Consider the following 27,097-nt stretch of genomic DNA (forward strand, 5'->3'; position numbering starts at 1 on the left):
TGGGTTTAATGTGGTTAAAGTAATTTCCAGTATTTCGGATTGATTGAGGTGTTTCCATGAAGGATTTTCCAATTGAGCTACCAATTAGTAACAGATTATTAACATATTACACTCTCAGAAAAAAAGAAAAAAAAGTACAAAAACTCACTGAGGCAGGTAATATTATATATTTAGATACTAATATTTACACTTTAGGTACAGATCAACCTTTAAGGTACACAAATTCACCCTTTTGTGTTAAAGTAAATATGCTGAACAAAATTATAAACTCAACACTTTTGTTTTTGCCCCATTTTTCATGAGCTGAACTAAGACTAAGACTTTTTCTATGTACACGAAAGGCCTATTTCTCTCAAATATTGTTTACAAATTTGTCTAAATCTGTGTTAGTGAGCACTTCTACTTTGCCGAGATAATCCATCCATCTCGCAGGTGTGGCATATCAAGATGCTGATTAGACAGCATGATTATTCCACAGGTGTGCATTAGGCTGGCCACAATAAAAGGCCACTCCAAAATGTGCAGTTTTACTGTACTGGGGGGGGGGGGGGTGTCCGAAAACCAGTCAGTATCTGGTGTGACCATAATTTGCCTCACGCAGGGCAACACATGTCCTTCGCATAGAGTTGGTCAGGTTGTTGATTGTGGCCTGTGGAATGTCGTTCCACTCCTCTTCAATGGCTGTGCGAAGTTGCTGGAGGTTGGCAGGAACTGGAACACGCTGTCATATACGCCGATCCAGAGCATCCCAAACATGCTCAATGGGTGTATTACTATACTGAACTTGATGCAGGTGTGCAGATACATCACATTGGCACAGACTGACACTTTTTCCACTCACAATTTTCTTAAGCTTATAGGACTTTTTCCTCCCCATAGTGTGCAAGCTCTTTCTTCACTATACTGTAGCTGAATAACACAGACATGTTTTTGATCTGATGTGAGGTAGGTAAGGTTTTGGCTCAAGTAAACTGTGGTCAACTCACAGCTGGGTTTGAGAATCTGTTTTCTGAGTGATGTTGATTCTTAGATCGGAATCAATTACAATCACATATTCTGAGGTCCCATGCATTCATTACCACATCTCTGATCCAAGAAAAATATTGATCTTTGGTAAATATGCTCTGACACCTCAACCTAATTTGGGTCACCCGTGTCTCTGTCTCACTTGGCACTCGCTCATTAATTTGAATGGGGATTCATAGGTTTTGGGTTCATACATTATGGGACTTTAAGAAATATGAGAATAGGGTTGAAGCCCTGGAACATAGGAGTGAATCATTGAGGGGATTTGACCCTAAATTCGCCCATAACAATCCCCATATCTGCAGAGTGGCTTCATCACTCTGTCTCCTCTCCACCAGTAAGCTGGTGTTTGGTGGGCGTTCTGGCGCACTATGGCTGCCGTCGCATCATCCAGGTGGATGCTGCACACTGGTGGTGGATGAGGAGATACCCCCTGACTGTGTAAAGCGCTTTGAGTGCCTAGAAAAGCGCTATATAAATGTAATGAATTATTATTATTATTATTATGTGTGTGACTCTGGCCTCAAGAAAACCCCCAGCCATCTGCTATTCCTCTCCCTGACCTGGCCCTCTTTCCTGTCATGGCTTCAAAGGGCACCCCTGCTTTGAGCTGACAGGCCCCTGCCAATGAGAGAGAGGCCAAGACAACTGGCCAGCTCATCCGCTTCAGGGGCCCAAGCCTCCTGGAACCTGGTCCCCATTGGTCTAAGACTCTCACCTCTGTCATTTCAAGTCCACTGACTATGGCATTCCAAAAGCTCCACCCTCCTACCAGCTCCACTGATAATAATGGAACATTTACAGGGGTTTGATTTGTTGCTCCACTGTCCTTAATCTCACTGGAAATTTGCTTTATCCAGTTTACGGAATGTCCCTTGACCACTCTTTTAAAGGGTTTTAGTTAAGACAGTGTTAGGTCTTTTAAAACAAGGTGACCTTTGGAACAATGTTATTTCATTATGTGTGTAAGCTCCTTTCATTTTTACTTGAAGATCCTCCTAATTCCTAATTGGATTTGGACCAAAACGTTCCATAAAGAACAAGAATTTGGCCTAGATTATGTGCTAACTGATGTAAGTTGCATAAGGAATGTTCATGTGCTATACACCGCTGTAGAGCTTTTGACGTCATAGCTGACCACAGTAATCCCTGTTTACCAGAAGTCATGTTCCAAAGGAAGATTTGCACTGTGGAAATGTTGGAGTTTCTCTCTAATGTCACTGCTATGATTTGATCTCCTTTATGTGTGATTGACATAACTCAACCAGAACAACTGGGGATGACCCAACTAATGATTTATCTTCCTTGGTGTGTTCACTTTATTACTGCAGTTCCATCATCCCCGACTGGATTACTAGGAATACAAGAAAAACAAAATCTGCTGTGGTTTCGGAAATATGACTTTGTGCATGCACTGGTGAATTCTTTGAAAGGTAAATTGTTTAGTGAGAACTACTTGCGGCCTGCATGAGATGTTGGCATCTCATTTGAAACCATCAGTTGCCATTTGTCCAGAGTGCAAATAAACCTTGTCTATTATTTTGCAGAAAACAATTGTGCTATTGTTGCTTGCGTCTAGTGTTTCTTTGGAGGAGGTCGCTTGAGTAGCTACTTTTTCTTTAAGCACTTTATAAGTCCTGATGTGTACCTGTGGTCAGTCTTCCAACAAGTATCAAGTCTCTTTCTTTTTTTTTCAAGATTTCCAGAAGGATTTTTTGTTGAACTCTGCCAGTGTTTAACCAATAAGCTGCAAGCGCAATTCTGTTGACGTTACCTTATTTCATGGCATGTCATCAACATATATTTATGCCATAAGCGTATTGGCGGGTATGTTGATCGCTCAAGAGTGGCTGACTGATCATATGACATCATCAGCTGCACCCATTCAGAACAGTTGAGAATACAGTGAGACATGTGCGTTAATAAGACACAGATGAATTCGTGTTAAAGGGTGGATGCTGAGCAGAGGATGATGGCATGCTCTGAGACTGATTCCTTCACCACCTCAACACATCTGTGAGGAAGAATTTTAAGCAATTGGAAGTGGAACTGCTTTTCCATAGGGATAGGCATAAGTATTCAGAAGTGACTGCAGTGATCAATCATTCAAAGATCTGATCAATTTTCATTTAAAATCTAAAAACAGCTATACTCAAATGCATCTTCCAGTTCATCTGATTTTACATCAGTGCTGGATGTGTTTTTCCTTAGCTTAGCAAGTAGAAGCTCTTCAGTGCACTGGCAATATATTGTTCACATCACATATTTACTACATGGCACAAACTGATTCTGCAGCCAAAAAGCTTGCTTTCTCAACATTTCAACAGTCTGGTTCACTCTTTGCTGTAAGCTGGTACTGTTCCTCTGAAACCCTCCACCTCCCCCAGCTCCACCTGTCTAGATCTGCTGCAGGATTTATATATGGCTATTCATGCAGCAACAGTATATCTTACATGCTCACAGCAGTGTGACAGTGTACCTATTGGCAAAAGCAAGTCTCCATACTTGATTCTGCAACACCATGTTGTATCAAGTCTGTCGCGACCAAATACTATTAATTTGCTGAAACTATCCAGAGAGTTGTTAAGATTAAAATAACAAAATACTACAGTTATTGGCATTTGCAGACATGAAGTAAACACAAAAAGTACTAAACATTTTTACTGTATGTGAACATGTGAGTGCATGATGACAAGGCATAATGTACTGTAAGGTTGCATATAAAAGTTAGTGGATAAATGATCAAGCATACATTTTAAGGATTTCAAAGTAACATCAATTAGGAAAGTGAACTAAATAACTTTTTTATAGATTATCGCAGACAGTTCTGGTATCATTATATCTCTCTTCCTTCAGCTTGCTCCCTTTTATCAGGGGTTGCCACAGCAGAGTGATCCGCACAACCGATTTGGAACGTTTTATGCCAGATGCCCTTCCTGCTGCAGCCCAATCCTGAGAGTGCACTTACTCGTGCAACTTCAGTGCTGAGACACACTTACTCATTCACACACATTCACTATGGCCAATTTACTTTGTCCAATTCACCTATAATGCATGCCTTTGGATTGTGGGGGAAACCAGAGCACCCAGAGAAAACCAACACAGACACAGAGAGAACATGCAAACTTCACACAGAAAGGAATCCTGGCTCCACCAGAACTCAAACCAGGAACATTTTTGCTCTGAGGCAACAAACCTACCCACTAAAATTGGCACAAATTAGACGTGAGTCCCCCACCCCGCCCCCGACAAGCCAGTTAATGGGGTAGTTTACTCAGTTTTGTCATCATTTTCTCACCTAAGACTTTCTCACCAAGACTTTCTTTGGTTGAACACAAAAGAAGATTAGTAACCAAACCTCTGTTGGTAGCCCTTGACTTCCATAGTATTCTTTTCCATACTATGGAAGTCAATGGTTACATCAACTATTTGAAAACCAACATTCTTCAAAATATCTTATTTTGTTTTCAAATGCATAAATTAGTGACTATGATGAATTTATTTATTTACTCTAGAGAAATGAAAGGTAGATTTTTTGGTTTGTTTTGATAGTCTTGACTTTGACACTGATTTTTAGTTAATTTGTCCAGTATAATGCTGAAATATCTACTCCGTGCATTTGATGATGTGGTATTTTCACATCTGTGTGTTTTCCCACACATTGACCTGGATCTGGCAATCTCAAAAACCGCCATGGTAAAAGCAGTTTTCCTGTTATAAATCTCCTTACACATACTGATGTTGAATGTTTATGTGTGGTACATCCGCATGTGTGTGTGTTTGTGTTGTGCAAATTGCTTATTTGTGTTTTTCTTGTTTCATTTTATGGGATTTTCACAGATGTTTTTCCCCTAATCCAAAACACAGGAAAATTGCTGCGTAAACCTCTTGCTGGTGTCATTCATGTTAAGTGCTAATTTCAATGATTTGTTTCACCTCTTATTAAATGTTACTGCTTCCCTGCCCATTAGAACAGGCACCTTATAACTTTGCTGATGGCAGCTCAAAAACACTTGGCCTCACGTAAACCTGTGGCATTCGTAATAAACGTAATGTCCATGGCATGTTGGTAATTTGGCAGTGTTGATTTGTTAATCAACAGAGAAGTGCTTGCGTTTCTCTTGGGGAACGAGTCCAACGTAAATGCAAATAATGAAGGCTTTGTGTATTTTCTCGCTTTAATTAATGACTGGTGTACATGTGTGTCTGTTTGGGTAGTTTTGGAAAGCTGTGAGATTTGGGGTTTCTGTAAATGAAAGAGTTTAGCTGTTTTAAATGGTAACATCACAGATGTGTGAATACTGATCATTCACATAGAGTACACATAACCCACCCACCCCCCATGAAAAAGAAGTTCGCTTAATGGTATCGAATGTGCACTTACAATTGTTACACAAAAATTGATAATGTAATAATACGATTATTATGCAATACAATAAAATTATACAATAAAAGACCACTTAAGTGTACTTAAAGACACTTTCATCACTTTCTTAGCTTAAATGCACTTTATAATATAAATTAAAAGTTTTGCATTAAAATACATTATACATTTTTATGTTTAAATAATCTTTTGTCATGCTTTAAAGTACTAAACTTATGGTATTGGCTAACATACTAAAGCACATGTAAAGTATTTCATTATGAATTTAACTTGGTGTGTTATTCAGTATTACATTTAAAATTGATATAAATTGAAATGTGCTAAATTGCATCTTCATCATTATTCATCAACTTTAAAAATATATTTTATATTGATCACATACAGATTTTAACTAAAATGACATTAAAGTATATTTTAGTTGACTATAAATGCTTGACATTGCGTTCTGCAGTACACATCTTCAAAACTGTATTTCAAAGACAGTTATGGAATTATGAATGAAGATGTCTGGCTTAAAGAGGGTCAAAAACGTAACATTCAGCTAATTGCATTTAATATAAATGTAACCTAGAATGCATTTTATTTCAGTTCACACTCTTTTTAAAAGTATTCTAAAGTGTACTTCTGTTTCACAAAGGCCCCCAGAAACCTGAGGGTGGGCTCTTTTCATTTGGCAGCAGAGTATCATAGAGTGTACTTACTCTCGTTACTAAATGTTCAATAGACATTCGAGGTGGACAGAAGTCTAATCCACTCAGAAAAGCATACAAGAAGATGCACCTAGTGTTTGTTCACCAGAACACCGTGAGCCTTTACTCAAAGCCCAGCGTTAACTAAACAGGTTTTGGTTACATTGTCTGGGCACAACTTCATCCCTCATGACATCTCACAGAGTTCAGCTTGGATACAGAGCCTGCCTCCTCAGGTTGACACAAGATCAGATGTCTCTTATCTCAGACCTGACCTCAACCGCCAGCAGCCGATGGTTCAAAGTGACAGTTGAGGAGTGTGTTGCCATTTTAGAATCAGCACTAAACTGGTGCTATGATTGCATAAGAGTTTTCAGGGTGTAGAAAGAGCTGTGTCAGATTGACAGCGTTCCTTGTGGTTTAAACTCTTGTGCATTCCCTGTTGAAAAACTATAATGTTTTGCAGCATGACATCTGGTTTATTCTGGTCCATAGTTGGTGATGAGCTGCTGGTCCTTAGCTGGCTCTGAACTGGTCTTGGAACAGGAGTTAGTTGCTTAGGACCAGTATATAACCAGTTTAAACCAACTCAAACCAGCTGCCTTGCCTCAAAACATACCTAACCAGCATATGCTGTTTGTTTTTTGTTTAGTTTTTTTCAACAGGGTAAGCACCTCAAACCTGGCTTTTTCAGCACGGAAAGATCAGGAAGCTTGCATTGACCACTGTTAAGAGGTGTTTGAGTTATACTGGAAGCTAATGGGGAAATGGGGGCTTGGTGCAAAAGCAAACATCCCACCCTAAAAAAACTCGCTTTAGGGAGCCGCTATAAATATATGAAAGACTCCCAGACTTTTTGGAGGTGGTGAGATGTATAGAATCCCATTTCAAGTGGATAAAAAAAAAAAAAAATGGAATTGTGACTTTTTATCTCACAGGGAGGTTGAGTATGGTGGGATATACACATACCAGGTCCAAACCATCTCCAGTCGGAGCAGGAGTGAATCATCACCTCCACTGACACACCGTCTTGGAGCACCATACTGTGGAGATGGTCTCATCCAGAGGTATGTGTTTGGATGTGTTTCCAAAGCCTTTAGAGCAGTAGACCTTAACCGGGGACTGGGTCCCACTGGAGAGTCTCAGCAAACTTCCAAGGGGGCTGCAGGATGACTCTCAATGATTTACATTAATATTAAAGTTAAAATAATATATGGTCCTTTAAATATTGCGCTGCATGATGGGGAGACTTACGAACTTTAAATTATTGAAAATAATATATTGTTACAAACAGAATATTTATAAAATGTTTGCAATCTAAATTAAAACAGAACAAAAAATTTTAACGATGTAAGATATAAAGCAGTGCTATTTTGGTTTTATTAAATGTTAAATTATTTAGTTGTATGTTTTGGGGATTTTTATTAGTTTATGATTTTTCAATGTCTTATACATATATATACATATATATATATGTGTGTGTGTGTGTGTGTGTGTGTATATATATATATATATATAGATAGATAGATAGATAGATAGACAGAATGTGAGTTTTAATTTGAGTTTTTAATCAATTTTATTAATTAATGCTTTGGATATAAGAAAGTATCTTCTTAACTATTGTTGTTATTGAAGAAAAATCCGGAGTCACAAAAAAGTTAATTAATTTACCTATAAGACACTCAAAGAATATGTTAATTTATATTGCAGTTATTGATTGGTTAATACTATATTTTATAAGGGGCCTTTGAATTTTGTGTTGAATTGTCTGAAAAGTTGAAAACTTGAAAAGTTTGAGAAGTACTGATTTAGAGGATCATCAGATTAACCTTGAGGCTCGTCCACACTGCCACATCAAAACTTTTTAAAGTTGGAAAATTTACTGCCATATCCAGACTGCAGGCGTCAGATGCTCTTGCTTTTAGCAACACAGATTGATATCCACCAAGGGAAATCATCATAATGTTTATTATATATGCATTGATTTATTTCAGGTCCCAGGGAGAGGAATGTGATGATATGAACACTATGAATGGAGACGGCTGCTCCGGCCACTGCAAGGAGGAGGCATTTTTTAACTGTATTGGTAAGTGTGGAGAGAAAGCGTAAGTGCATCAGCGGCTCATTACAGCCATCTGTCATACAGATCTGACTGGGCGTCAGAAATTGTGGCATGCTTTTAAGTGTAGTTACTATCGTACGTCAGTTTTGGTTGACGGTTTTGCGAGATGTGTTATCGTCTCACTCTGAAAAAAAGCATTTTTGAGAGCAGCACTTTAGCTGAGCTCTTTTATTTGCTCCTTCCAGAGCCAAAGCTATTATTTATCACTAGATTTTTGACATCATTGTAAAATCTGCAAAATTTTTAATTCAAAACAAACACACTAACATATTCATGAAGGATGCTTTGGCAGCTGCTCTCTTTCTGTATTTTTTTTTACAATAGAATGAGTTCCTGTCTTCATTTTTATGGTCAGAGCCTGAGGAAAGATTACATCATTGAAAGTGGTAGGATATTTTTTTTGTTTACTGTTAGGCACAGATGAATAGAGCCTCATAAGTCTGAAATAGACACTTATACTGCTCATGAAACAGCACACTTGTAACCTGTGAGTGAATGTTGTTACTAATTTCATATACGAAGGTTTTAGGCAAGGGGTTATGGTTAATATTAATATTCAGTAAGGATTCATTAAATAGAACATTAATTCATGTAACAAAATATTTTTATCTCAAAGAATGCATTTCTTTTGAACTGTCTTTACATCAAAGAATCCTGAAAAAAAGTGTATCAGTTTCCACAAAAATAGTATAAAGCACAACTGTTTTCAACATTGATAATAATCAGAAATGTTTCTTGAGCAGCAAATCAGCATATTAGAATGATTTCTGAAGATCATGTGACACTGAAGACTAGAGTAAAGATACTTAAAATTCAGCTTTTGTTCTCAGCAATAAATTACATGAGCCTGTCCTCCAACAAAAAAAAACGACCATATAGGTTTGTGCAAGCATCTTATTACGACCTATATTTACGTTTTAAAGTTAAGCGCCCTCTAGCGAGTGTAAAAGTAATGACAGTATTGTGTTGCATCCGTTATCATGAAATAACGTATATCGTCATTACCAATCAAAATGTGCATTTATTTAAATGGAATGTGTGGACTTTTTACACCGATCTCAAAGTAATTTGTACATATTTTACTAGGTGGCTTATTCGCTCGAATGACTACACCTAACCCCACCCCTTACCCTACCCCTCACAGAAATCATGCAAAATTATGATTTATAGAGCATATACATTTTATGAGCACGTGCGTTCTTTGGGATCAAACCCATGATCGCATGATCACATATTGTCATATAATACAATATTATTCCAACTGAACTACACTAAACCCTCATTATAGCACAAATAATAGAGTACAAAACATTAATATGAAAACGTCCTGTTGCCGATAGGGGAGCAATTGTAGTATACTCTCTGATGGGATTTGGACAAACAACCTATACGAGCGTATTGGTTGGAAGACAGGTTGAATTACATTGGTAACACTTTAGAATAGGGAACACTTGTTCACTATTAACTACAACATTTCCCTCAATAAATTACTAATTTGCTGCTTATTAACTAGTTTGTAAGTTAGTTCTTGTGTTTGGGTATTGGGTAGGATTGGGGATGTAGAATAAAGAGGCATTAATATGTGCTTAATTAGTACTAAAAAAATGGCTAATATTCTAGTAATATGCATGCTAATAAGCAATTAGTTAAGATACCATAAAATAAAGTGTTACCATTACATTTTACAATATATTCACATAGAAACCACTTTTAACAATTTTACTGAATTTTTTATCAAATAATGGCAGAAAACTATAATAATATATAATAATATAATATAATAATAATTGCAGTATATATAAAAAATCTATATATCTGTGTGTGTGTGTGTGTGTGTGTGTGTGTTACGGAGGGAAGGAGACAAGAGGCATGCTTATCCATCTGCAAAGCTTTATTAGACAAAGACGTAGTCGTAAAACAGGCGAGGTTCTGAAAACAGGTATATTGAGGTCAAGACAAATAGTAGTCCAGCAAACAGGTGTGGGTCAATCGACGGTGAACGTTATCCAACAGGGCAAGACAAAGAGAGATAATCCAGGTACACAGCAATAGTCCAGGCAGTGACAAACAGAGTCCAAATGGCAATATCGAAAGAGTAATCCTAAACAGGCAGAAGATCAGGAACACGGGCAACCAGGGGAAGAACAAGACTAGGCTATGACTATGACTAGAATAAAGACTCCTTAAAGTAGCTATCAGCAAACCAGCGATAAGCACTAGCAATACTCGGCCCAGAAGAGCATGTGAGTTAGGCTTGTGTAGGATGTGTGATTGGCTGCAGCCATGTGCGTAATCAGAGTGAAATGGATTGCGGGAACTGAACTCCAGGGTATAGTGTAACAGTCTGTGTAGTGCGAGAGTCCATGTGGTGGATAATTCTGATGGTGACAACAAACAAAGTTTGTATACCGGATTTGTGACAATATGATATGATCTTTCAAAGTTATAGTATGCATTCCACTTTGAGACTGCAAGTGAGCATTTTTTTCCCTCAGAATATCAGACATTTACACATTTTTGTCTGAGAGTTTATTTCTACAATTTGCTGAAGGAATCACATCTGTGTGGCAGCTTGAAATATTTGTGTTTTTGTGTGGAGCCATCAGATACCATCATGAATGAAGCATTTGTCTTTCTGACTGTGCAACTGATTGTTTTGTGGCTGAAGTCTGTTGAACCAAAATATATTGTTTGGTTTTCCTTACCCCAATATAGTGTTATCTGTGATAACATTAGAATTTAGTTGCCCAAGGAAGATGCAATTGCTCGTCTTATTGTATCTGAGGAGTGTAACAATGTCATGGGTACAGTGTGGCACAGACGTGCATACATATATGTAAATATAGGAGTGTGTGTGTGTGTGTGTGTGTGTGTGTGTGTGTGTGTGTTTATTCCCTTCTGCAGCTTCTCATTTCAACATCAGTAGAGCTGAGCAAAGGGGAGAGCTGGAATTTATGCCGAGGCTCAAGCCAACTTGGCACGGCATGCCTTTGTCCTCCTTGCTGGAATCCCTTGCACTGAAATACAGACAGACAGACAAAAAAGAGAGACAGTCTGTGTCTCTTTATCACTAAACATATGCTCATTATCACTATTTTTGACACTTTCAGTCTTAATCTGTACAGTATGTAATTATTCTTCATTATGTTTTCAACTGACATGACTTGGAAGTTGATTAAATTTGTACAAACAATTGACAACAAAGGTCCCATTAGTTAACATTGGTTAATGCATCAACTAACAATGAGCAATACCTTTGTTACAGTATATATTAGTCTTTTTGTTAATATTATTTATCATTGTTAATTGTTAGTCCATGTTAGCTCAGGTCCATTAAATAATGTTAACATATACACATTCTGCTTATTAATAGTTAATAAGTTAGTTTTTATGTTTAGGTATGGGGTCCAATTAAGGGATCTAAAATATGTTCATGCAGAAAAAGACATTAATATGTGCTGTATAAATACTAATAAACAGCCAGTGTACTAGTAATATGCATGCTAATAAGCAACTAATTAATAGTGAGAATTGGTCCCTGAAATAAAGTGTTACCATAAAAACTTTAGAACTAATTTTTATTGTTAGTTCATGTTAACTAATAGAGATAAACAACGGTACCAAATAAAACCTTATTGTAAAGTGTTACCATTAATTTTTTTATTAATTATTTTTAAAATAGTTAATTTATATAAATGTGTGAATAGTCGTTATAATTTATTTTAGGTGCACTATATTCAATATTAAATTTAATTCGCCAAAAATAAAAAAATAAATGCCAGAGAGAAAAACAGAAAGACAGAGTAGGAGTGAATGGAGAGACAATGTGGGAGAGAAAATGTGAAAGTGGGAGATTTGGGAATGAGAAATAGTGAGAGGCAAATAGAGGATGAAAATTAAAGGGTGGGGAACAGCAGGTCCATGGCCTGGAAAACTCATCCCACCTATTCCAGAACTCAACAGAGCTCCTGTCTCTCTCATGGCCCTGGAAAAAAACCCTGATGTGTCCGAAACCTAAGAAATTCCTGCTTTCTGAGGTAGGAAGGCACATCTGAAACCAATGTTTGTGCAACATCCTGTCTACTAAGATGCCTTCGTCTGGCCGGATTCTGAAAGTAACATAGATGTATCCAGAGGCCAAAATTAACACCCACAAGTGGCAAATCTGAGAAGGTTCTCTGCTATTGGCTGCTATTGGCTGGTAACTTTATTAGGACCTGCAGCATGATGGTTAGAAATGCAATTTGAGAAGGACAATCTGACCCTCGCTGATGTAAATTGCACAATCAATTCAGATCAGACATGCCGGGTGTCTGTTACATAAAACATCTGTTGTGATTCTCTAGAACTCCATGTTTTGACACATATGTTGAATATTGCTCACAATAAAGCCATCAAAGTGAACACTTTCGGAGAAAGATCACAATGTATCTTCACAGTTTTGAAGTGGGTCCAGTTTCTCTCAGAATCAGATACTGTCTCTTCTCTGATATGATGCTGTGAATGTGACACAATGATCTGTGGTGTTTGTCCTTAGTATGCAAGGGAAAAAAATCAATCTCATTTACATGAGGACAAAAGAATGCATATAGGGAGAGAAAAATTCAAAACAGTTCATGGCTAGTAGAGATATTTACATTATAGCTGGTAAATGTTCTGACTCTGTCTACAAATTCGGATGCTCACTTTGCTACCTATGATATCCAATAATAATCCAATCTTGTGTGCATAGACTAACACAAACATGGATATTATAGATAGCTAAAACTAAATGGAAAATGTAAACCATATTTTTTCATTTAGACTCTTAGTACTAAACTCCTAGCCTGTTAATACCAAACTCTGCTACTTTGCTGCGTAGTCAGAGTCTGGAATGGCATAATTGACAAGCGTTTTCTTTCTCATGGGGGGGGGGACTTGTCTGAAGTTTAAAATCATTGGTTACCCGTAAGCCAATCACATAAAGTTTGGTTATGATGTGTGTTATTCGCCGGCTCAGCCGCCTCACACTTCCACTGTAAACATAGGAATGTTGCGAAAACAAAACCATCGAGCGAGTTTCACTGCCTCTTTAACCTGGTCCTCCGTGAGAGCAACCAAGGGGGAAACAATCACAATTATCGCCATGCTGGACTTTGGCCTCTCCAGTTTCTCGCTGACGATCAGTAACAGTTGATAAATTAAACGTTTTCTAAAACCTGCCAAGAGTAGGGCCACAACATCACCTCCATTCAAAATGTGAAACAAACACTCTTCTTGTTCGGGCTTCAGTTGGCAAATGCCGGGAATATTCTCCACACCGGAGCGAATAGCATACCGTTTCTCCATGTACACTGTCATTTTCGATTTCCCTAACCTAAACTACGATCTTAAATTCAGCGCTTGGCATCTACGTCACGGCTCTCAGCATGCCCTCTGTTTGTTGATTGGCCGGCTGTTTTGTAGCAGGAGGGAAACTGGGAGATGGTTCGCTTTCTCAGATTGAGTACAGAAGCGAACTGAAATTGAGCGGAAGTATGAAGTGCGACGTAGTCAGGCTACTAAACTCCCAGAGATAATCGAATATTTCTAACTGACTTCTATACAGAAATTCACACCATACAAGATAAGTGTTTAATAAAGACCAACTTATAATGATTGCCTCAAAACTCCAAAATGTACTCATCCATGAAATTCAATTGCATTTCCAGCTAAAATAAATGAAATTTTATTAATAAGATTCGGGAGGAGCGCGTCAGATACTTAGCCTAATCAACACAGGTGGACCATAATCAAGTAATCAATCCCATAGTATAAATATCGCTAACTTCCCTCTATCCATTGACGGTTTATCAGCATGCTGGTTCGCTTTGTCTGTCACCTTACCATAGACCCAATTTTCGTACCAATGAAGAGAGCTACACAGGGGATTTATAAGACCTGCTGCTTTTGCCGGACCCGAGATCATTTCTACCCAGCCAAACACGGCCGTTGAGCAGCATTAAGCGTCATCGTGACAGCTGCTCTCCTCGCCAAGCCACACGTCGTGGCCAATAGACCGTGCAAGCTCCAAGCTCGCCTTGCTCGACACAACGATCGTGCCGCCCGAGATCGAGCTCTCCCCGGGCGCTGGATTGCAGCAGAAAGAATCCAACCAGCCTGGGCCGAACCCCAGTTCTTCCCGGCGTACCGGCCGAGTGGCAGTTTGAGGCCGCTTCCTCTAGCGGCGCAGACCGCGTGCCGTTAACCAATACATTTTCAGGCGAAGACGCTAAAAACAGGTTCTTCTTTTTGTTCATTGAATTTTTACGGCAGTTGGCATCCAAAGTGTTGCATCTAAAAGCAGGTTCGCGGCTAAAGTTTGTTAAACGACGTCATGACGCAGTTCCATCTTCTTCTACTAGTGTTTTATGGCGGTTTTGACAAACCAGCGTAAAGGTGCCACCTGCTGATCTGGAGTGTGGATTGCGCATAGATTTGGACTACAGATACAAACGTTCCGTCGGATGATGATGCCACTTTTAACCACGAATACATTCGCCTTACCGCGCACGTTTAAACCTCATGGAAATGATACAGACATAAGTTCCATGAAAGAAAAAAAAAATGCTTGTAAGTCTCTGGATAAAAGCGTCTCTGCTAAGTCTCTGCTAAATGCTTAATTTAATTTTACATTTTAATTTCCATGCAAGTTTTCTGGTAGGACTAAATCATTTAGGGACCTATTTCACCATTCACCGGTGTGATCACTAAAAAATTCATCTAAAACGCATCTGCCCTAGTGTTTCGACGCAGGATAGCAAGTGTGAGTAAAATAACTGTCGCCTTTTAAAGTCCACATGAAATCAAAATTGACTATATTTACTTTGTTCGCCTAAATTGATCGTTTTGTGCTGAACAATTCATCCATGCGAGCCAATCCACAAAAAAAAAAAAAAAAAAAAAATTGGGCTTCATAATCTTTAATCAAAATCTAAAAATGCCCCTCCCTTCTGCATTGGAGGACCTTCACTGATGACGTAGTCTTGAGGAATTTGGTGTCTGCTTAATCCGTAACCACGCCCCTCCAACTGACACTGACAGTAGACAGGCTGCCTGTGTGTTTGCGAGCATTGACAGCGCGTGAAAGGAGAGATGGCGAGGAGGTGCATTTTTGTAAATGATCCTCCGTGTCTTCCTGTTCTTCATCTTCCTCCTCCTCCTGCTGAAAACTAAATTGCGGTGATTCAGGTGGCGAATAATCCTCAACAACCGATTGTAAACTTGCGTTTAGATCTGCCTCCATTTTTTTAATTAAACACCTACTTATCTAGATCCAATCAGGTGCTAGTTGGAAAATAAGCCACGCCCACTATTTTCCTCATTTATTATTCCGTTTCTCTCGGAAATACGTCACAACACTGGAGAAAAGTCGTTTGCAACTTCCGTTTCACTGGGACTTTAAGGACCGTAATACGAAAAAACTGACAAGTAAATATCTTTAGAAACCACTTGGAAGCAAATAGCACATAACTGCTATTAACCCATTTGCTTGCAAGCATTGCCAACGGCCCCAGTTTATTATCGTTTCACTTTCACATCACGTTAAACATCACTCTCTTACTTGATCTGGATAAACCCTGCATCAATTGAAAGTCTAAAGACTTTGGCTTTGATATTTGACCAATATTTCGTTAAAACATAATTTCAGTGACAGTTATTTAGTAATTATGTCAGGAAAACGATTCCTATTCTTGAACGGTAAACGTCGAAGTGTTAGCTCGTGGACAAATGTTGATCATGGATCTAGTCAGAAAGAATCATGAGCAGAAACATCTTTATTTTGAGTATGTAATTTCTGTCTCCATGCAAAAATGGGGGGTGACTGGTAAGGGGTTAACGTTACTGCTGTAATCATGTCTTTCGGTAAAACGTCTTACAAGACTAAACATGCTTCATCGTTTCCAAAAGCCTCTGTTTCCACAGTCCATACTACAACGTGAAAACAGCGTTCCAAACGTATCCGCTCGGGAGACCGTCTAAAGAGCCCGGAGGCCAAATGAGAGGAAAGATGCTTTTCCAACAGGAACATAATAATGTGGACAAGGCTTGAGGAATTGTCAAATCAGGCAACCAATTACTGAGCTGGTGACACATTAGGCTACCCATTCATTTTTAGCTTGCCCCATCAAATGTTACTAACCCTTTTTTACTCTTCCCACAGCCAACATCTACAGCAGCCGAAGCAAGTAGCCTTGCATGTACCTCCTCACTGCCGCAGCATTGTCTGCTCCCGCAGGAGCCTTTCCCGTATCTCCCCACTGCCGCAGCAGGAGCCTTTCCTATACCTCCTCACTGCCGCAGCAGTGTCTGCTCCTGCAGGAGCCTTTCCTATACCTCCCCACTGCCGCAGCAGTGTCTGCTCCCGCAGGAGCCTTTCCTGTACCTCCTTACTACCGCAGCAGTGTCTGCTCCCACAGGAGCCTTTCCTATACCTCCCCACTGCCGCAGTAGTGTCTGCTCCCGCAGGAGCCTTTCCTATACCTCCTCACTGCCGCAGCAGTGTCTGCTCCTGCAGGAGCCTTTCCCGTATCTCCCCACTGCCGCAGCAGCGTCTGTTCACACGCAAAAAAAAAAAAAAAAACACACATCACCTCCGCTTATAGGTATGCCATGCATCCTAGGTTGCGGTGATAGCATCATGTATCGACAATAGCCAAGACGATATTAGGCCCATTCTCCAATCAACGTTTTTTATTATATTTATTAGGCGGCCTACCATAATTCGGCTATCAAACCGCTCCGTTATCCCATCTCAACACTGCACTTCACGCTCGCCCGTGCTCTCAAAGGATGATGTGAGCCTGTAGGTGGCCAAGAAGTCTCCATCCACAAATAGACATGCATCGTTTGCAGATATAAGGTATTCCATCGTACTTTAACAGGTAAATCTGATACGTGCCACATTTTAAAGGAGCTCTCACTAATGGAGTTTAATGCCACAGTTACATTAGAATGCATCTCATTCTGGTATCAGGGGCGGCGCGTCAGTCCCATCATGAGGCATGTGGTCCGGAGCGCGTATGACCAACCGAACTCACTCCAAATATATGAACTTACCGGTTTTTGAATACCTTATATTTAAGGCATTTGTTTACGTCCATATTAGGGTTAAATCGTTGGACTTTAAATGGAATCTACTATCGTTTAAAAATAAATAAATAAATAAATAAATAAATAAATAAATAAATAAATTCACAGGACAAGCGAGATGACAGTAGTGCCGACTACATGAACTAGCAGTTTTAAATATAGTATTTTATATTTAATGCCAGTTTATCAGTACGTCTGAAAAATATATATTTTTGATTATTGGTGATTCCATAGGCTCTTTCGTGCACCTGCATGGTTAAAATGGCAAATAGTAAGCTCAGACAAGTATAAAGAATCTTTCTCTTACTCCACCCATGCATGATTACATCGTCGATATGTACCATCAATCCCATGTGCTGACAATATGACAATTCGACAACGACCACATCGCCGATACATGGCACCTATTTGGGGTACACTGGCACAGGAAATCCAATTTTTTTTTTGCATGCTTAATTTCGAATACAATGACTGCACCAATATTTTTCTGACTCATTATCGGAAGCAGCTTATTGGATTTGCTAAACAATTATTCAAGTAAGCCTCACAGCGTCTACCCTCGTAGACAACCAAATCCTCCTTAGTATCGAACTCCCTGTCAGGCGCTGCAAGAGTGCTCCCGGTTGAGCCAACCTTTGCCTTCTCCGTTCAACTATCAGCAAAGCTTACTCGTATGACATCATGAGTATTAAACTCCTGTCAGATGCTTTCCCGCTTAAGCAATCTTAGACTTTCCATCCGACCACCAGCGAAGCTTACCCGATTAAAAAGCACGATTAACCCAAAAAACAAAACAAAAAAAAACACCGGATGCCGGCCATAGCCTCCCGGTCAGATAACCTTACCTTTTTCTATCCTATGGCCGGCAAGGCTTCTCTCTTCGATGCCAGGAGCTCGAGCTCCCATCGGATGCTGACGAGAGCCTCCCGGCCAGACAACCTCACCTTTTCCATTCTGCGGCCAGCAAGGCTTACCCGTTCGTTGCCAGGAGCTCACACTCCCTTCGGACGTAGGTGAAAGCCCCCGGCTACCCTTTTGCCATTCTGTCTTACGTACGGAGAGGTTTACCCATCCAATGCATGGAGTCAAGGCTCCCATTGGATGTAGGTGAGAGCTTCCCGGCTAGACAACCTTACCTTTTCCGTCCTTTGGCCAGCGAGGCTTAACCGTTCGATTCCGGGAGCTAAGCTCCTGTCGGCCGAAGGTAAGAACCTCCCGGCTGGACAACCTTTTCCGTCCTTCAGCCAGAGAGGTTTACCCGTTCGATTCCTGGAGCTAAGCTCCTATCGGACGTCGGTCAGAGCCTCCCAGCTAGACAACCTGACCTTTTCCATCCTTGGCCAGCGAGGCTCACCCGTTCGATGCGAGTGCTCCCATCGGACGCTGGCGAGAGCCTCCTGGCCAGCCAACCACGGCCATTCCACGTGGTTTAGGTTACAAAACCTACAAGCAAGCCGTTTGATGCCGCAGGTACCAAACACACAAATAAACCCTCCCTCCTTCCTACGGTCGTCAAGGCTTACCCGTCTCTTGCCGTGAGTAGCAAACTCCCATAAGACGCCGACGACAGCCTAACGACCACACAACAGGAACAGGAAGTCCCCGTTGGATGCTGGCAAGAGCCTCCTGGCCACATATCGTTACCTTTTCTGTCCCACATCCGGAGAGGCTTACCCGTTCGATGCGCGTGCTACCTTCGGACGCCGGCGAGAGCCTCCCGGTTAGACAACCTTACTTTTTCCTTTTCTATGGTCAGCGAGGCTTACCCGTTCGATGCGCGTGCTCCCTTCTGACGCTGGCGAGAGCCTCCTGGACAGACTTCCTTTACGTTTTCACTCTATGGTCGGCGAGGCTTACCCGTTCGATGTGTGTGCTCCCTTCGGACGTCGGTAACAGTCTCTCGGCCACGCAACTTACCTTTCCATTTGACGGTAGGAGAGGCTTAACCGTCCGACGCTACGAGTCTCGTCCTCTCGCCAGATCCTGCAAAAAAAAACTAAAAAAAAACAACTCCTCTCAGCTACCCTCAGCTACCCTCACATCTTTTAACCCCACCTGGCGAGGCTTACCCGTTCGATGTTCTGAGTTTAATGCCCCATCGGATGCCGCGAAAGTCCTCCCAGTCTGGTTTTCCTTTCCACTCTCCCCGTCCGGCGATGCTTACCCGTCTGATGCGTGTGCTCCCTTCAGACGTCTGGCGAGAGTTCTCCCGGTCGGGCCTATGCTTGCCGGCCGCAAGTGAGTCTCATCCATCCGATGCCGTGAGTCGGGATCTCCCTTCGGATGTTGCCAGAGTCCTCCTTGTTCGCCAGCCCAAAGCTTTTTATCTGCCAAACCGAGAGGACCCAGACGTCTGTCATTCTGTGTCTCAATCTCCTGTCGGAGGGTTCATGGGCCCTCTCGGTCAGCATTAGGCCCTTCACCCACTGAATAGCAGGGGCCATCAGCCAGTAGGGTCCGTACGCTGACACCGTGACCTATTCCGGTCGAGGCAACTCGGGTCCTCCCGGTCGGGCACCACAACCACGATGCTCCTCCTCATCGGCCAGTAGGGCTCACCCTTCCAACGCCACAAGCTTCAGTCGAGCATCGGCTCGAGCCCTACCGACCGGGCGCCAACAACTACGTAGTTCACTAGCTGCAGCCGGTAGGGCTTACTCTCCCAACGCTCAAGTCGCTCCCTCTGGAGTACATAGGCCCTTCCAGCCTGCCAACGAGACGACTTCTCAGGAAACCAAATCAGCCCCCGCCAGTACTCTATGCTTTTGGGGGGGCATTATTTAAACTGGCGGCTGTCCTCTTGTACATTTGCTTTTTTGGGGGGTACTCTAGGTTCGGGCCATTCCCGAGCTCGGAGCCCTTACCCAGACAGCACGCCAAATACGCATACCATACCTCAGCTAATTATATGTAAGCGTGAACTAGTGAAATGAAATTTTATTAATAAGATTCGGGAGGAGCGCGTCAGATACTTAGCCTAATCAACACAGGTGGACCATAATCAAGTAATCAATCCCATAGTATAAATATCGCTGACTTCCCTCTATCCATTGACGGTTTATCAGCATCCCTCCTCCACCCCATCTCCTCACTTTGAGTTCACTTTATAAATAGACGGGGAAGGGGGGGTACTCTAGGTTCGGGCCATTCCCGAGCTCGGAGCCCTTCCCCGGACAGCACGCCGGGGAAGTTTAAACAGGTGGTAAAACACCAACATATTTTACTCCTTTCCACAGATATTAAATCAGAGGGACATATTATTGATTAATAAATATTTATTTTCATGTGGTTCATTGAACAATACAATGTTATGAGCTCAAACCTTGTTTGGCAAAGTGGATGATTTGTAAAATAATACATTTTGATGTCTGTGTCACATAACCAGCTCCATATCTTTGGCTTTTTAGACATAGTAAACTTGCTCAGTAGCACACCTGGTACAGCATTTTAATGTGGAGCGTTTGGGTACGAATACCTAAAATGATAAAAGATCTCAAAGCAATGACTTTTTTATCTGACATTAGCTTTTTTAACACTATTGTTTTAGGTTTATTGTTGCTGAAACATTATTTTCAAATGCAATAGAGCATTAACCTTTTAGGACCAGTCACTTGACATTACATTTATGACCTGACACTCAAGTGTCATAAGACACTTTTCTCAATGAGCTCGGGTTACACATACTTGTAATTCAGAGCAATTACTTCTTATAGTGCAGTAAATGTAAAACTTTTTAAATTCTTTTTTTTTTTTCTTATCATCATTAAATCCAACACATCTTAAATGGTACTTACTTATTTCCCAACTGTTTTGATTCTTGTATCAACATCTGAATGAATTATTTTTAACAGGATAGTCAAATATTAATTATCCTTAAAGCAGATCAAACCCTTGATGGATAGTTAGAGTACACAGTTTCATTGCATAAAACTGAGTGAAGAATTTTAGCCTGGCCCATAAGAACACGAGTATAGTAACCGGTATATACATAATTTATGATACTAACATTTGAAACCCATTAAAATAAGTATTATTGATGCTGTGTATTGGATTGAGTCATATGATCATGCATTAAATTTGACTTTTTACTTAATGCAGTTAAATGTGGGAAAGACAATGGAATTTAATGGATTTTAGTTTTTTAACCGAATAATAATTGTCATACAATTCAAGTAATAGAACAGAGCCCCTCTTTGAAGAACTCTGCATTAAATAACGCTGTCAATATGATAACCACTACATACAAAGCATATGTATTTGCTATTTGTTGGCATATCAGGATAGACTGCAAGAGAAAGGATCCAGTCAGTGACTTTGTGTGCAAGATATATATATCAGATGTAATCTTCCTTCTATCCATCATTCCTTCCATCCTTCCTTCCTTCCTCCATTGCCTTGTCACTGTGGAGTTTTATGAAACAGGACATTAAATATGATTTTTTTTTGTGGGGGGGGGGGGGGGGGGTTGCCTAGTATGACACTAAGCTTCTTAAACTCTTAGTAATTCCTGAGGAACTTTGTAAGCATAAATAAGCAAATGAAGTCACCTAAGTCACCTATACTCCATACAAAGGTATCAGTACTCAATACCAATGGCAATGCAATTTTCACAGATTTTTTTTTTAATTTTCAGGTGATCATACAAACAAACAATACATTATTTAATAAAGGAAACCTTGATAAGACCTAATGCCCAGATGTGATATTTGGCTGTACATGTATAAATTGGAGGGGGACAAAAGCATTCTGACTAAAACATGCAGTACATCTGACTTCAAAAGACAACAGGAACATATTTTAATGAATTTTGTCCTTTAATTAAATTTTTTTTTCTTGCTAACATAACTGTCTCTCTCTGTCTTTCTCAAATGCAAACATGCACACGTGTGTTCAGATGAGCCCAGCATGTGCTACTATTATGATGGCGATGGCATCTGTGAAGACTTTGAGAGGGAGACGAGCGTGAAGGATTGTGGCCTGTACACGCCGAATGGTTTTCTGGACCAGTGGGCCACCTCAGTGGAAGTGTCCCATGAAGAGAGGCTGTACTGCCCAGCCGACGTGGCTGCTGGATATCCTGCTATTACTAAGGTTAGTGTTCCACTAGTTTCAGCCTTAGGTGCTTTCTCACAGGCAGCAATTGAGCTTACCTACTGTAGTGACTGTTTCAGCTCAATTTGTGTCAAAAGCCGTGTGATGAGGCCAATCATGTCAGCTTGCTGTAGTCGATCCATCACATCTCTGTACATTTTGTATTACTGAACTTTGCATTTCCAGCATTCACTCATGTCACCTCAAACAAACAACTGTCTTTGAAAATGAATGGCTTCTGGTCACTACAGTATGTCACTATAAATTGGTGTCAGTGTGAATGACCTTTAGACGCTTTGCACGTTCATGTACCTGCCACAGTCTGTTCACCTATTATCTGATGCATGTTGCTCAGCGAAAATTATTCACCCAACATTGACATGAAATCAGACTTAATTTGTACCAGCAGAAATTGTAATTAATCCGTCTACACATAATCACACAGTGTATTGAATCTTTGAGCCTTTTAACCCTGTAAAGACTGACTTGACAAAATATAACAAAAAAAAAAAAAAAAAAATTAATGTGAATGTATATTTACTGAGTAATCCACTATTTTATAGAGTGGCCATCAAAAGTTTTCACTTGAGATTTTGAGCCAAATTACAGGAGGTAAAATGACTTTAGAAAGATGGCATTATGTTGGCATTATGGGTTATGTTATTTTCACACAGAGATCAGCAGGTCTATTGGTAAAATCTGTTGACTTTAGCAGTCTTTGTTGCATTATATGCCAATGACGAAAGTTTGCATGTCTGTACCTCAAGAATTATTAAGGATATCTTAATTCCCTTTTAGAATTAACAAACTTTTATTTTGGTATCTTAGTATCTTTGGCTCTATCTGGCTTTGGTTCTATCAAGATAGATTTCTCTAAACTAGAAATGTATCTTGTTTCCCTCTATGAAAACATTGTGTAGAACATACCTGTCTGAGTTCCATAAATATTTTTTTTTTCCAAAGTTTGTGTGCCTGTAACTCAAGAAAATGAAAGATATACCAATATCATTTTAAATTTTGGTTTTTAATAAACTTAAAATAAAAAAAAATTAAGGTACTATTTGGTTCAATCCCAGAGATATGGGGAGCCCAATGTGACTCAATGCCCAATTTGTTGAATTTTACCCATTTGTAATGGCTGAAAACCAAATGCATACAGCTGATACTTATTGGGTTTAAAGAACAATGTCTGAATAAAAAATAATGCTGAAAGAAGAAATTTATCTTGTTTCCCATTTGCATAGAATATATCGTAGAACAGTCATGTTACTGAAGTTTGCACAACTGCAACTCAAGAAGTATTAAAGATGTCTTAATTTCCTTTTTTGCTGGAGTCCTCATTTTTAGGCCCTATATTGTTCCGTCCCAGAGAATTCAGGATCTTAATGTGGCTCAATGTCCAAATTGTTGAATCTTACCCATTTTCAATGGTTGAAGAACAAATGTTTTTGTGTTTATCTAGTTATGACTGTTGACACTGTTTGCAAAAAAAGCAAACAAATAAACAAAAAAAAACAGTTTTTCCAGTACTCACCTGATACGATCCTTTTATTTTATAGCACCGATAATTATATTTTTATTGTATTTGTAAATTTGTACAATATCGGGTACAGGAACCAAAAGAGATGTTAATGTTAGTTGGTTAACTTAATTTATTAAATAGATGCAGTCAAACCAAAATTTATTCATACACCTTTAACTTTTCACATTATCACAGTTTATTCTCTATAGTTTAGAAGATGGTAATAAAAATATGACAAACTCATAGTTAAATTGTGTAATAATGAAGGGAACCACTCATTGCAGAACGAGAGGGACAGTAGTAATGTACTGCCTAGTGCATTACACACAGGCTGCTAGATTCACTTTCACCAGAAAGTCATGTATGCCTAAGATTGAAAATAAATTATTTATAGTGAATGCCCCATAAATGGTCTTTTTTATGATTTAATCCAAATGCGTGCACTAAGTGAGTGAACATCAAGGATCACACAACAGAAGTGCGCAAGCGTGCTCTCTCTCTCTCTTTCTATTTCTTTCTCTCCCTCCCTCTCTCCCTACTGTTAAGTAACTTGTGCATTGTTTTACGTACTTGTTTTTGACATATCCGACCGAGCTACAAACTTTCCAGTGATTAAATGTATATCACTCGACAAGCTCACGCATCTGCTCAATCCACTCAGTGTGCTTTATCAGCTCGCGCATGTCAGCTATACAGGCGTTAATACTGAATGTTTAACATTATATTCATTGCATAGATATCCTACGTAGACAACCTTAATCTCTAATAACTCCATTCTGCTGTCTGTTGTAAGTGTTTCTTTGTCTGAATATGGCACTTAACACATGCTGTATGGTATCAGCGTTTGGTATTCGGGCATTTTAAGGAGTATGAGTACAGGAGCTCAGTATCGGGCCCGATACCGATACGTGCATCCGTAATGTAAAGCACGAGCAATGTGAAACTTAAAACAAGATTACACATTCACTCAGGGTTAAGAATTACCAAACGTGAACTATTTCAAGTTTAAGAGACCATAAATGTTTCAAAGGTTAAGGTACTATCAGTGATTCTGCCAAATATGCCCCTTAGCAGTGGAGACTACTTGATCTATAATTCTGCTTTACATTTTATATAAAAAAAAAAATACTTAAAGGCAAATCTTGGTTTATTTATGTGATTATAATGTGTGATTAGAGCAACCACTCTTCCTTATGAGGTGTGGGATTTCTTTAACCTTTTAACCTAGTTAAAAGACTGGATATTTGAACTCTTGGTAGCTTCAGAAGCTGCTAAAATCAACAAAATCCCTTTTTCCAAATATTCCTGAAACTGATTCAAGTATAGAATCTTATGAATAGACTATTGAGAGAAAGGTAACTTGACTATTTTAGTGAATTTTTGGCACTCAGACTGGTATATTCTGTGCATATTGTTTTGACAGAGGGAAACAAGTTACAACTCAACGTTTATTTTACAAACATTTCTCTTTAAATACAGTGAGTATCATTCGATTTTTGACCCCTGAAAATGGGTAATTTTCAGCAATTTGGATATGAAGCCACATTGAGATCCCCATGTCTTTGGTATTAAACCATATAGGACCTTGAAAATAATGATTCAATAAGAAACATTTGTTAAGAATTAGAATGCAAAATCATATTTTGATATCTTCTTGAGTTACAGGCACGCAATGACACATTTGTCACTCTATATCTCCAAAAATATGTCTTAGTAAGATAAATTTAAATGCTTAGTTTAATGCTTAAAACCTATAATGAAATGCATTACAATGATGATTGATAGATGAACAAATAAATTTTCCTCAAAAGCCTGATGGGTCATATCTGATCAATTTTAAGATTATTACTTTTTTTTTTCTTTTCTTTTTTTATTGTTATTAATTGTTGATAATCAAGTAAACCTAAGCTTCAGTCTAGTAAGTGTTCATCACTAAATATTACTAACAATATTAGAGATATACATACATTTACTTCTTAAAATCATTAAAGATGGCTTTTTATGGTTAAGCCTTTTGGAACTCTTCTTGACTTTTGCAAAAGATGGCCCTTTTCCTTTAAGAACTTTGGCTTGCCACAGATACTTGCATCGGTTCCTTCAGTAAGCCTGAAGATAAAATCTCTAGATCTGAGTGCACCATAAAGATGTCTGTGAAATTACACGCCGACCTCAGTGTCAAACAGTCCTTGTGAACAATGTCCTGGCCTGTTGCCTTCTATGAACAGGCAGTGTTAAAAAAAAAATTGTTTCCTAAACTGTTCAGTAAGTAACAATTACAAAAGTAAATTGTGCAAATTACACATTACATTAAATATTGAAAATATTGCCACTTTGTAAATAAAATAGATTTTGCTTCTTAATGCAAAACAATATTTTTTAATAGGTTGAATATGTCCTGAACAGTTTTCCTGAAATTCACTTATTTCATGCATACTCTGGCTAGAGTGCCATCTGCCGTCTGTAGTGCCGTTTGAAGTGGCCCATCAGGGCTATTTAAATACTTGCATGTTTGAAATGCTTGTGTTGTTTTGTTTTCTTCAGTTGTTTGTTGTGTCCCCTCATTCAGAAGGGATTTTACATGTCCTGTACTTTCAAGGCCCATTCACCCTTGCAGGGAACTGAGCGTAGCCGATAGGGATCTATCTGCTGGGATAGTTTCAGAGTGCGGGGGAGTTATAGGTTCAGTACTGGAGCATCAGATGCCAGTGGGCCTGGAGCCACTGCTTCAAGCTATTTGCCGTGAAGAACAAACTGATCTTTAGGTCAAGGGAGCACATTTTCATTCATGTGAAAGCCACATCTGAAAACTTACACACTGTAACATCTCTGCTCACCACCTGACATTTTAAACACCGGCTGTCTTTCTTCTAGAGAACACGGTGTCTTTTCTTCTGTGTGGCCTGGAAAAGATGCTCTTGATTTAGGTCATTTGCAGTTACACTAGTCCTTTGTCATCCATTTGAAGAAACATTTAATACTTATGAATCCAAGAGCAGTTACATACTGTAGATTCCAGTGAAAAGTTCTGTATAATCGGGCTGTTGAGAGGTCAGTGATCTTTCACAGATGACTCGTATCACCAGTGTGACGAAGCTTAAATTAGCCTGTCAAGCTACAGTACAATTTCAGTTAAAGTAGTTAAATTGCAGTCA

General features: G+C 39.5%; 1 protein-coding gene across 1 annotated transcript in view; it reads left to right on the forward strand.

Moving 5' to 3' along the window:
* LOC132132683 (pappalysin-1-like) overlaps positions 1–27,097 on the forward strand; it is a 115,196-nt gene that overhangs the window by 25,799 nt on the left and 62,300 nt on the right. The window contains exons 9-11 of the mRNA XM_059545161.1: positions 7,038–7,166; positions 8,094–8,185; positions 22,227–22,423. Of these exons, the coding sequence (XP_059401144.1) occupies positions 7,038–7,166; positions 8,094–8,185; positions 22,227–22,423 (418 nt within the window). The remainder of the gene's footprint in view (positions 1–7,037; positions 7,167–8,093; positions 8,186–22,226; positions 22,424–27,097) is intronic.

The sequence above is a fragment of the Carassius carassius genome, chromosome 4 (genome assembly GCF_963082965.1).
Source record: "Carassius carassius chromosome 4, fCarCar2.1, whole genome shotgun sequence".
NCBI lineage: Eukaryota > Metazoa > Chordata > Actinopteri > Cypriniformes > Cyprinidae > Carassius > Carassius carassius.